Here is a 13,493-nt window from a genome sequence, read left to right as displayed (position 1 = left end):
TCCAAACATGACCCACGAACCAGTCCTTTCCCGGAATGACTGACACTTCAGACTAGGGAATGGCGTGCTACCTAGCAACTACACACAGTGGTGGTCTGCATCCAACTTTGGAGAGAGAGAGAGAGAGAGAGAGAGAGAGAGAGAGAGAGAGAGAGAGAGAGAGAGAGACTGAGAGAGATTTGTTCCTCATGCTGAGGCCTGAATCCTGGCACTCAATAGTGTTCTACCATTGACCCAACCCCTACTTCTGACAGTTTCAAAATAAGGAAAAGGAAATAAAACAACCCTGAAACTTTATTCCAGCAAAGGATTCTTCTCCTTTTATTATATCCTACAGTAGACAAAGAAAGGGACCTGCACATCGTGGCCAGAGTCCAGGCTGCAGAGACAGCGTATTAAGTTGTGTTGTCACTATCACACTTGGGGTCAATCAATTCCAGCCTAACATAGCCTTTCCTGTGTGTATAAACTCATTCTCACACACACATGAGAAAAGAAAGTCAAGGTCCTGACTGCTTTTCAGTGAGCACGGGAGCCCGCCTTTCTAGCCACGGCAGCCGGAGCCGTACAAGGACATCTGCGCTGAGAACCCTTCGGGAAAATGTTCCAGAACAAAGCAGCGTTTTCTCATGACATCAGGGCAGAGGAAACAGAAGGATGGTACTCACATGAATATTTAATTCCACATTCTTCCACTGACAGAATCTGGTGAATTTATCGCTAAAAGAGAATGTAAGTAATTACCAAAGAGTTACATAAACACTTAATAGGGTTCTAGAAGAGCCTTAAGGGACGGGCTGAAATCAACTCCAGTGTTGCCTCTCACACAAAGAAAACATTCTCAAAGACTACACCGGACAGGTCTCCCACACAACCCCTGCACCTGCTTCTTAGGGCAAATCTTAGAAGAGGGGCAGAAAGATTGTAAGAGCCAGGGACCGGGACATATAACAGAGAAGCCACAAACATGAATTCTCACCAATATGGTTGCCCAAACAAGATCAGCACAGTTAACCTGCCAACAGGGACAAGAGACACCCCACATGGCCCTACCCCAAGTGAAAATCAGTCTCCTCCAAGAATGATCACCCACATAGCTTGTCCGGTCCCAAGTGGTCAGTCCTGCACACATGTGCACGTGAGCAAAGCGAAGTGGCCTCGGGTTATTCACTTGTGTGAATATTTGTATTCACACACATATGTCTGTAGCAACAGTAATTATAGAAGAAACCATGAACTTGGAGACACAGCAGTTGGAGGGGGAGGAGCGATGACATACAACCCCAAAATATATATTAAAACTTTTTTCACCCAGCATTCGTGGCTTAATTTTACTGTTTAACTGAAAGAGCCAGTGTCTCCCCTCAGCTGTCACACGCCACATGTATAATTTGATTTAATAGTGTATGGATGCTGATTTTCTATGTCTTTCTTTCCACACAAGGCCTCTGAGACCCAGTTTCTTTTATATACAAGAGGCATTTCGATTTGGAGCGGTCTCACTTCACAGGCTTGGTAGCTATAGATGGTTCTACTATTTTAGACCTTCTGCTCTAAACGCCCAAAAAGAAAAGGACAAGCAATGTTCACAAATATCTCTAAGAGCACCAAACAGAGCCCGTGTTCACTGCATGCCCAATCCACACGGCTCATTGACCCCTTTCAACAGCCCTGTGACCTAGGGCCTCCCGACCCCACTTCATGGCTGCCAAGACCAATGCCAGCAAATGGTACCGGGCAAAGGCCATATGTCGGTGAGCAGGTGGTCAGAGACCTGCAGGCTCCTGTGCTTCTTAAGAAGCCATGGGGTGCAGCAGGGAGCCCCTGGCACTCAAGGTGCCTTCCCCACTGCCTGCCAAGCTCTGTCTTCATTCATGCAGTGGAGAAATGCCTTCCTCTGTCTTCTTAACTCAGGCACTATTATGCTTGCTTATCCATTAATGAGCAGAATTTTATGTGGTATTATACGAGGTTCAGAAGAAACTCAGGGTGTGGGCTTGGGCAATGGAGCTTTGGGGTAGAATGTCCATTGAACAGGAATAGGGCCTTGGACTCAGTCCCTAGAGCTAGAGAAAAAAAAGAAGCGGAGAGAGAAGGGAAGGGAAGGGCGATGAGGATCAGAAGACTGCATCTCACCTAGCCCCTGACTGAATCCTCATAAAGACACAGAATTCAAGCCTCTTTGAATGAAACAGGGAGGAGGAAGGGGAGATGGGGTTTGTGTGAAGTCACAGGTACCAGCATCCTAAGAGAAAGCCTCTGGGGATCACCGAATAAAAGGCTTCCGATATCAATCACCCAAAGCCCTGTGGTCTTCACAAACACAGCAGTTCTCCCCGTGAACTGAAGTGACCTTTAGTCTCCGCTGCCCTCCTAATGTCTCTTCGAGGCTGTCTAAAATCACGGTTCAGACATGCATTGGTTTGTGCAGAAACACCAGTCTTTGGGACTCCCCTCCCCTCATGACTTGAACCTACTCTTCTCTCTGGGAGCCTGGGTCTGACAGGCTCTGACATATTTACAATCAGCCTTAGCGTTCCGGCAGCTCAGGAAGAGGATTAATAGTCAGTACCCTTTGCAGGCTAAGCGCGAACTTGCTGTGACTAGTTCCTCTTCAGAAAGCACAGATGTCCCCTGGGGATGTAGCAGAGTATCTGCCTCAGGGTTAACATGGACACGGTTCTTCATTAATAACCTGGGGCAGAGGGCAAATCTCTAGGGACCAGGGCAGTCAGAGCCAAAGGACCTGGAGGGTAAAGAGGGTGAAACCTGGATGTGGGAGTGGCTCGGGTGAGTCCAGGACCAACTCTGCTGCTCAGTGCTAGAGGCTCATTGAGTCTGCGGCACTCCCGATCTCCCCTCCCCCAGCCTCAGTGCTCCCTGAACACAGCAGAAGAGAGCCACAGCCACACTGCTGAGGCTTCTCCTTCTTCCGCAGAAGCCAGAGCTCACAGGGAATTCCACCTTGACCCTGAATGCACCCACTCATCTGCCTATGCATCTCTGGTGATGCCCAAGGCCCGTGTTTATGAAACCCAAATTCCACACTCACAAGAAGGCAATCATGCCCCTTGGCATCCCATGATGAGGGATCACCGACTCTTGAGATAAAGAACAAAATAGTCTCTAAGCCTGGAGTAAGTGGTACCCCATCACACAACAGTAAGATAGGCTCAGAGGTGGGAGCCAGATTTGAGAAATCAAAGTAGTGGGGCTGGCCTGGAATGAGGCTGAAGATCAGCTCTGAGCCTGCACTCCTCCCTGGCTTCACTGAGCCCCTTTCCAGAGGTTTCTGCTGGTACCTGTGATACCATAAATAAATGCCAATTTCCCAAGACACTCGGCACAGGATAAATCACCACATACACGGTCGAGGAGAATACACACAGGGGGCTGCCTCTAGGGGACTCGGAGCCCAGAGAACTGGCTCCGACAAACAGCTCAAGGAGCGCTGAGCAGCTTCAGAGCAAGACTGCACACTACTCTGTAGCTTGGAAACCCAGGGGGACCAATCCATCAAGTGTGCAAACGATACCTCTGAGCACATAGTCTATCCCTTCCCAGGCTTGACTCGCAGTAGGAAGACATGCCTCAAGGACCCCAAGATACGACATCAGATAAAACACTGTCACCATGCTGTGTCAGCAAAGGCCTCTCTCTAATCCTGGAAGTTCCCTAGACTGTCTGAATTTTAGACCATGCTGAAGTAGAATGCAGGGGTCGAGGGCACATAAAGCCATACACCCCAGAGCTATAACGTAAAGTTCAGGAAGCAGTATGACCAAAGGCTGGCTGTGGACCATGACCACTAAGGGCCTGTGGGGGGATAAGGCAATGCATGTTAGAAGGGTAGCACGTACTGGGAAACACCAGGCATCCACACACAGGCTGCATACCTTTCCATAAACTTCTGGAAAATATCCCCTCGAAGGCTCTCACAGATTTCCTCTATGTATGGCTAGAAAATATGGAGAAGAAACACCATGTAAGCAGGAACGAAGCAAAGACAGGCACTGAGGTCAGCAACCACGCTTCTCGGGGATGATCGTTGCCCTGTGCTTGTCCCTCTTGCTGTCCCCTCATCCCAGGGTCATTATTTCAGCCAGCTCCTACTACATTCCACATTGTCAGGGACAGAGCAGCTCCTCAGGAGCTACAGACACTTCTTCAGTGATTGGAATTGGCTTCATGAGCCACGTAGAGGGTCCCAGCCCTGAGCTATGTGAACCTCTGTCATCATCTTGAAATTCTGACTGACTTCTGAAAAGGAGATCGCATGTTTTCACTTGACACTGGGCCATGTGAGTGAGTTTCCCAGCAAGCTTTGTAAATTGCTAGGAGCCTTTTCCATGTGGACTGAGATTTAAAGACTAGAAGCTGATTGTCCTAATTGTCTGTGTGGTTAATTAATGTTATACCTTCTTTAGATTCAATGCTAAAGGTACTCAGGAGAAAGGAAAGAAGGCTCTGGGGTAGGGTGGGGTGGGTGCCCTTGGGACGTCTAGGGAGTTCCCTGGAGAGCAGGCTGAGAACTCCAGGCTCCTCACATGGGGATCAACAACCTTCTTTCTCAGCTCTGCTTCATCGACCTGAACAAGCAGCCACATTTTTCTGCTCCACACACTCCAGTTGAGAACAAGAAGCTGGCGGATGGCCATGCTTCAAAGTTCACCAGAGTGGACTTTTAGGAAAATATCTCTTGATAATATTTGATGAGTTGGAAGATGGGAAATTTAACTTTTTCTGCGTCTTCACTAAAAGTTTGCCAAAATACATAGAGAAAGAAGTGGGAGACCGGAGTCCTCAGAAGTAGACAGTGTCCTGGCAGCAGGTCGCTGAGGCGGGGACTCGTGTCCCCATGTTCCTCTGATAGACTTTCTCCACAGGGAACAGGTGGGTTCATCCATCGTTCCCTTCTCCATTTTATCGAACACTGAATTCTTCCTATTAACTGGAGAGCAGCCAAGCCTCTCTAGGACTACTTCACCACCATCTGGGCACATTTTAACCTATCAAACCTGTGCTGGTAGCTACTGACTGCCAGTCTCACAGGGTCTAGAATCACCATGGAGACAGATCTCTCAGCATGTCTATGAAGGAAGAGCCACCCTGATGCGGGGAACACCATCATGTGAGAGGCAGCTTCCTGACTGTGGACTCCTGTTCCCGCACTGTCCCCACCACAAGAGCTGTGTCTCTGTGGACTGTGAGCCCCAACAAACCCTTCTATCCTGAGGTGGCTTGTGTCAGGCACTGCTCAGAACCACTGCTCATGCACACAGGTGAAGGGAGACAGAACCAGCCATGGGGGTGAGAGCACACGTCCCCTCGAGGTCCTCAATTTCTTCAATCTAATAAGAAGGGACAGTTGCATCTAATAAATGAGATTTAAGAATGTTGCCAGCAGAGCTTGGGGCCTAGCATGTTTCAGTCACCCACCAGCTAGGCCCCTCTCCCACCTCCAGCCAGGCCCCTCACCCCCCTCCAAATGCACTGATGCAATTTATTTCTCTCCAAACCAGGCTAGCAAACACACGGAATATTAATTGATGGCTTTGTATTTGCTGTAACACACTTGTGTTGCGCTCTAAGCTACAAGTGACTTCACTAGATGACGGCCCTCTGTCCTTCCATCCAGTCATTCATCCAGTTCATCACTAGGCTATGAGGAGGCTGCCTTGGACCACACAGCTTCTAAGTGAGAGTGCCCTGGGGCCACTTCTACCGTAGTCTTCGGAACTCACCTACAGCGACCTGTTCCCTTGTCACTAAGGCAGAAATCTGAATATGGAAGGAGTCAAGGGTTGAGTGTGGCTGCACACGTCTCCCAGGGTCAGATATTGGAAGCCTGGTCTCCAGCATGGTGATGCTGTACTGGTGGACAGGAGGTGGACAGTGCCCTGAGGGCCTCAGAAGGCATTGATACAGTTCTCCGGGACTCTGGTCAGTTCTCATGAGAGGGTAGTTATTAAGGAATAAGCCCTGTATCCCGCCCTCAACTCTCCGGCCTCAAGCCCCCCCCCCCCCCCCCGCCATGAGAAGAGGCAGCCTAGAGGGAAGCTGGACTACGGAGCTTCTACTCCCGATCTAGGACACAGCACCCCAGCTGGCTAAAAGCTGAGCAAAACTCTTTACTGCGAGCAGTCACTGTTGTTTCTAGAAAATAAATCTGACTTCATGCTGTATCTCGTCTCCCTCGTGGGAACTTCAAGTGACATGACAAGCAATAGATCATACGGCCCAGCAGCATCAGGACGTGACTGGGTACAGGCTATCTCTATGGTACAGTCCAGCAATGTCAGGTGTGACTGGCTACGGGCTATCTACATGCCATGTAGTCTATGGTACAGCCCAGCAATGTCACATGTGACTGGCTGAGGGCTATCTATGCAAATCAGTTGAAACCTAAAGTTCCCACACTACAATCCATGGAGACGGCAATGCAGACATTAGTACCACGCTGACTGTGATACTAATCACAGCTTTCATTTGTGGGATGGTGAGATGGGCAGGCCCCTTGGAAAGCATCCTGTGTGTGCCCACTCCAACTCCAAGGCTCCTCTGAGAGCCAGTGTCCCATTGGGTTCAGAAACTGCAGCAGACCACAGCTGAAGCATGGACTCTTTCTGTGACTGGACTGGCAGGGATGAAGACAATCGAAAAAGATACTTGTGTCCCCCTGGCAGTCACCAAACTATGAAACAAGGTCCCAGAGAACTAGAATTTTCCCAGGAATCTCACGCTCAAGGGAGAAAAAGGCTGAAGTACGGTGCCATTATGTGGTTCTGAGAGCGATCAGAACACCCTGCAGGATGACGCGGCAGCCTGGAAACACCTGAGATAGCAGACGGCCCTCTACCTGAACCTCGTCCTCACGTCAGGACCTAGACGATGGTTGTAGGGTGGGGTCCTTTGTCCTTCTTCCCAGTTTGGCCATGCTTCAGAAACCCCTTCCTCTGTGTTTCACTGTGAACTTCGCTCATGTGTATTTCTTACTGATGACCAGTACTCAAGCAGCTTGTCGGTGTTGCCAGGGACATGGGCTCTGACCTCACTCTGGGAGCATCTGGGACTGTGTGAGGGGAAAGGGATGCCCGGTATGTCACTAGACGGATGCTCTAAATCTGAGAATTACTGACTTTGCTTTATAGACGTTTGTAATGTTCTAAGACACTGAATCCAGAACCATTGGGGTACAGCCACATGTGCCTGTAGTTGCCCCAGGTGGTGGAGGATCCAGGGGCTAGCCTGGGCTATCCCAGTGTAGCTCACTGTAAACAACCTGGTAATCTAATAAAGGAGGAATGCATTCATTTCACTTTTGAGAACTAATTGATTAGTGGGGTCCCTTCATTTCTTATAATTCACAGAAACATGAACAGATGCTACCTATCTGAGACCGTATTGCCCTCATGACTACTGCCACCTCTACAGAAAACCTAGGCTACAAAAAACCCTAAACAGCAGCAAACACACACAGGCCCATCAGCAGGAAAGCCAGCTTTCCAAGTCTTGTGTTAAATCTTTGTAGTGTTCAGGACAGAAGCAGTCAAGTAACATGGGACCCCGAAGGTTCTTGGAGCATCACTTCTAACTCTCAAACATAAATCTCGCTCAATCCAGTAGATAATCACTAGAAGCCATAGTACTCCACTCCTCATAGACACCAAGTGCCGAGCAGGAGGAAGGCTCAACTCTGTCTTAGCTCAGTGGATTTCCAGAACATATCGTTACAAGAACACTGAAGTGGCCCCTTTCCGGGAACATCAGGGAAACCTGTCGGCTCTGAGGCAGGTTGCAGATGAGGACCCACGTGCTCTGAGCAGACCACCATGGATTCAGTTCTGCTAGTTGAGAACAACATTATCAGGTCTGACTGGGAGGCAGATCAGGGGCATCTGTATGGAAGCCATCTTATCTTACCTGAAAAAGAGTGGCTGTCACCTGCTTCTTGGAGAGATGGCTCTGGACATGTTCCACAGCTTGTTTGGAGAATGTCTTAGAAACAATAACAGAAGAAAGGAAGGAAGGAAGACATCGTGATTTTAACAAGGTGACGTGTCTACAGATCACACGTTACAACCAATGGCTGGCACAGAGATCCTGGAAGAGTACCCTGTGGGCTCTCTGCACACAGTCCAAGCTCATGGTGTCTTCTGAGCATCCAGAGCCCTTATTTAAGTGCCCAGAATAGAACCCTCAGTAATCAAAGTTCCCATGGCAACAGAGTATAAGAAATCCCACCACTGCCTGACTACATAACCTCTTCCTTCCTTGATGCTGGCTCTATAGAGGTAAACTGTCTGCTGTGTCAGAGAAGACGGATACAGAAATATGTATGTAGGAATTCATCACAAGAATTCCAAGCCAGGCCACAGTGGCAGTTGGCTCTGGGTCTGGGAGGTCTCACTGCCACCCCAGCAGAGGGCAGGCAGCTGGGGCAAACAGAACAGAACTTCCATGTGGGTTACAAACTTCATCTTCCAGAAACCTTTCAATGTAGACTGCTTCATTCAAATTGTTTATGACTGACTAATGGGATTCCTACACTTCTTGTAATTCATAGAAACATGAAAGTATGCTTCCCATCTGAGACATCCTCACTACCACAGCCACCTCCTCAGAAAACCCATACAGGAAAAGGCTTTCAGGAAGAAGCCATCCACCCTTAATAGCAGCAAACACACACACAGGCCTGTCAGGGAGAGGCCAGCTTTCTGAGTCTGGTCATTTAAATCTCTGTAGTGTTCAGGATAGAGGGAGTCAAGTGGCATGGGCATGCCACTCATGGCTTGTTTTTTTTTTTTTGTTGTTTGTTTGTTTTTGTTTCTTTGTGGGGGTTTTGTTTTGTTTTAGCTCTTGTAGACCAGGCTGGCCTTGAACTCACAGAGATCCTCCTGCCTCTGCTTCCTGAGTGCTGGGAAAGGCATGTGTCCCTACCACCACCTGGCTGCTACTCATGGCTTGTTAAAGGTTCTGAGAGCATTGCTTCTAACTCCTGAACGTAAATCTCACTTAATCTGGAGGATAATCACCACAAGCCTTTTGAATAAAACCCACTCTACCAAAGCCCCTCCCCCCGTAGCTCAGCTGAGGAAAGTCAAATTCACATAGGTTCCACAAGACACATCCACCCTCTATGATTCAGCCAAGGTACCAGGGCACAAAGTGGTGAGCATCCACCCAGCCCCAATTCTTTCTATAAAGCACAGTAAAGCAATAGAAGCTCTGAGAGGGGCCAGCTCGTGTACAGCCGCTCACAGCATCACTGAGAACTGTAACCACACCCTAAGTGCAAAGGCATGACAGGGGCATCCAGTCAGCCCTCCTGCCACAGTACAGCGCTGTGCCCTTGTGTTGTCACATATGGAGATTCTGGGCACACAGCTCCAGGATACTTCAGATGTGGTTGACAGGGAGCAATTCCATCTGATTTTAATTGCTTTAAATAAACTCAAATAGCTTATGTGGCTAGTGGCCAAGGCCCTGGACAGAGTAGGTGAAGACTGTGTGTCCATTATAAAATGGCCCACAGTGATAGAGAGGCATCCTCATGGTAATTTCCACATTGATAATTAGTCCATTTATTTCTGGCGAAGTTAGTTCCTAAGAATCTAGTTTATCTCAATTATTGTTTATCTGACTTCTAAGGAAGACAATAATTTCAACCATTACTTAACTATTCGTGAAAAAAATTGACTTAACTATTCATGAATAAAATTAACATAATAATTATAGTTCTTATTAATCCAAAGACATCACTGAAGATTTATATTAATCGAATTCTGATTCACCTAATTGTTAAAGTACAGCTAAATTAAAACTAATAAAGCAAGGCTAGGGAGATGGCTTAGTAGTATTTGCATAGCAAGCATAAGAACCTGGGTTCAATTCTAAACAGTACAGCAACACTAATTATCACATCATCATCATCATCATAATAATCATTGTTACATCATAATCACATCATCATAATCACATCATTGTCATCATCATCACATCATCACCACATCATTATCACATCATCAGCATGTCACCATCACATCATCATCACATCACCATTGCATCATCACATCATCATCACATCACCATCACATCATCATCATCATCACATCATCATCATCACATCACCATCACATCATCACATCAGCATCACATCATCATCATCACATCATCATCATCGCATCACCATCACAGCATCACATCAGCATCACATCAGCATCACATCATCATCACATCACCATCACATCACCATCACATCATCATCACATCATCATCACATCATCATCATCACATCATCATCATCATCACATCACCATCACACCATCACATCATCATCACATCACCATCACATCATCATCATCACATCACCATCACATCATCACATCACCATCACATCACCATCACATCATCACATCATCATCACATCATCACATCACCATCACATCATCACATCATCATCACATCATCATCACATCACCATCACATCATCACATCACCATCACATCACCATCACATCACCATCACATCACCATCATATCACCATCACATCATCATCACATCACCATCACATCATCATCACATCACCATCACATCATCACATCAACTCATCATCATCACATCATCACATCACCATCACATCCTCACATCACCATCACATCACCATCATATCACCATCACATCATCATCACATCACCATCACATCATCACATCACCATCACATCATCACATCATCATCATATCATCATCACATCACCATCACATCCTCACATCACCATCACATCATCATCTAGGTGTGGTGGTGTAGCATGTAGGACACTGAGGTAAAAGGATCGGGAGTTGAAGTTCAGCCTGGGCTACATAGAGACCCTGTCAAATAATAATGAGACTAAGAATGAGAGTAAATCTTCATTTCCTTCATCAAGTCTAGAATAGAAACCTTTCTTCATGATCCAGACAAGCCCTCTCTCATGGCATCAGCTTCCCGCAGGACCAAGACTGACTTCAGGGAATAAAGCAGGCATATATGTAGCAGGAGACACCGAGTCAGAAAACCGCATGGTTATGGGAGAAAAGGAGACCCAGACCCCATCCCGGGATTGCAGCTGTGTAGCTGGGCTCCCTTCTGGAAATGGGGGGGCAGTGTAACCCCCATGGGTGCTGTCTGGGGAGCCGGATGGGACACTCACGTGTGTGCAGGACAGGAGCTCTCTCATGATGTAGGCATCATACATCTGGCGGCTCCGGCGCAGCCGGTCCTCCTCATTGTCCAGTTTCTCGTACTCTTTTATCTAGATTTCCGGAGAGTGTCAACATTAGCTTGCAGCTTCCTAGAGACCAGCTTTATTTAGAACCATGACTGACCCAGTCAGGAACCCTTCCCCATGAGAGATAAGACAAATTACTGAGGCAGCGATTCCCAAAAAAAAAGACCGTTTCACATGAGAGGGTAACAAGGTTGCATCAAGTTAGGCCCAGCTGGAAACACGAACGGATTTCCCTCTCTGGTGACCCTGAGCATTTTCATATGGAAATAAAGATGACCGTGGCCACAGTTATCCCGCAGCACAGAAGCCAGGGACCACTTGCCTGGCCAGTTCTCTCCAGATCTTCCAGCCTGGCTGTGCTTCAGCTCTGAGATGGAGCTGGTTCACGCTCTACCAGTTCCAGGATCAGCAGGGGAAAATGGTCGGGACTCACCAACAGGTTTCTAAAGTCATGTGAAGGAAGCATGTATGTGGAGGTGGCGCACACTACTGGATAAAAGCAATGCTTTTCCAGCACTACTGCAAATGGTGTACTATTTACTGTAAATGCAGGCCTTGCGTGGTATGCTTGGCTGTGCATCCCAGCCCTCCAGAGGCAGAGATGGAGGAGTGTAGCCAAGGCTAGCCTGGGCTAGCAGCGAAACAGTAGGAAGGAAGGAAGGAAGGAAGGAAGGAAGGAAGGAAGGAAGGAAGGAAGGAAGGAAGGAAGGAAGGAAGGACACACTATTATGTCAAATGCTATGCTAGGAAAGGCTGCCAGCTGACTAAACAATGAGATGGGGTTTAGAGACAACTGTCTTTTGTGGGAATGATCCAAATTGCTATTATCTGATTACGAGAGGTCCCTGGTCAGAAAGCTGTTCTCATTTCTTTACAGACATATTTTGACAACACAAGACAAGACTGAAGACAATGAACTATGAAGGTAGAGATACCTTCCGCACACCATGCTGCTGTGCATAACCTGGTTACACACATGGTGTCACACCTGAGAGCCGTCCACCTGGGCTGGCAGAAACAGGGACTTCCTTGTGGAAGTAGCTTTGACCTTACAGACTGGTGTCCACATACTGGAATTAAAGCCAGTCAGTCCTACAGGGATTTCTCATACGGACAAGGTCATAGCTTGGAGGCAGGGAGGTGTCACCACTGAGGCCCTGGAACAGCAGGTTCCCACACTGAGAAATTACCAAGACCCCATCATGAGTAGCATAGTGGCTAGCATGCACGCCTATGGGATTTCTGGGGCTTAGAATGGGGTCTTCTTGGGGCAGAAGACAGTCACTATAGGACCAGCTCAAGAGGATCGGAGGCTCTCGGCAGAGCAGCGAAGCTGGAATAACCAAGGACCCGATTCAACCATCCCACCTCAGTTTCTGAAAACTAACCACATGGCAGCTGCATAGATGGCATTGCCAGGTGGACAAAGTCAGGTGCAATGCATCTAAGCCACCAGAAAGGAAAGGACTAGGGTTTGGTTCATTTCCTCTGCTTGGTGATTGCTCTGGTTACATTTTGGTCTTGGGAGATTCGAGGGTTAATGCCAGCAGGCCTGGATGCTAAAACAGATCTAACCCAACCAGAGACCAAGGTTTGTCCCTGGACATGCAAATGACCTCCAGTCATGGCGCACGACCCCAAAACTAATATCCTGAACACACACATAATGGGGTGCAAGTGAGGCAGAGTGGCATCTGGTGGGTCATATGCTCATTCTCTGGAAGTTTCCATGATTTGTCTCTTGCAGTAGCTACACAGACAATCCCGGCTTCGTGAACAAATGAGGCACGGCCCAGTGTCTGTGCTCCGAGACCTGAATCTGACAAAAAGCTGTGTGAACACCAGACAGAGTAGAGCAAGCATGGGACCAGCGCTGAACTTACACCTCACTTTCTTTCAGAAAGATCACTAATTAAATAACAGGCCATCAGCGGTGGCTCTGCTGGCCTAAAGGAATTCTTGATTTAGTAACACTACATCCAATCCTGGTAGAAGGGCGGATTTGGTACTTATGTAAGTGGGACCACGTTAGAGGTGTCCCCATGCTAAAGTACAGACACAGTGTCAGTGGTGACAGCATTCCCCCTTCAGGCCATCAACTCTTTGCTTGGGCACACACATGGTTGAACATGTCACTGCCCAGGCCGCAGCTGTGTCCATAGCTCCCCCTCTCTGGGATCTGAGTTCCGCATCTCCAGGGCTTTGCCTCCATTTCACTCAGTCTCC

General features: G+C 47.9%; 1 protein-coding gene across 2 annotated transcripts in view; it reads right to left on the bottom strand.

Moving 5' to 3' along the window:
- The window catches only part of Grk3 (G protein-coupled receptor kinase 3), a 103,198-nt gene that overhangs the window by 40,006 nt on the left and 49,699 nt on the right, over positions 1-13,493 (bottom strand). For both annotated transcript variants that reach the window (XM_057763841.1, XM_057763842.1), the window contains 4 exons: positions 11,190-11,291; positions 7,924-7,998; positions 3,897-3,958; positions 669-720 (listed from right to left, as the gene is read on the bottom strand). In XM_057763841.1, the coding sequence (XP_057619824.1) occupies positions 669-720; positions 3,897-3,958; positions 7,924-7,998; positions 11,190-11,291 (291 nt within the window). The remainder of the gene's footprint in view (positions 1-668; positions 721-3,896; positions 3,959-7,923; positions 7,999-11,189; positions 11,292-13,493) is intronic.

This window comes from Chionomys nivalis, chromosome 3 (assembly GCF_950005125.1).
Source record: "Chionomys nivalis chromosome 3, mChiNiv1.1, whole genome shotgun sequence".
Lineage (NCBI taxonomy): Eukaryota > Metazoa > Chordata > Mammalia > Rodentia > Cricetidae > Chionomys > Chionomys nivalis.
This window is presented reverse-complemented; position numbering and strand designations above follow the sequence as displayed.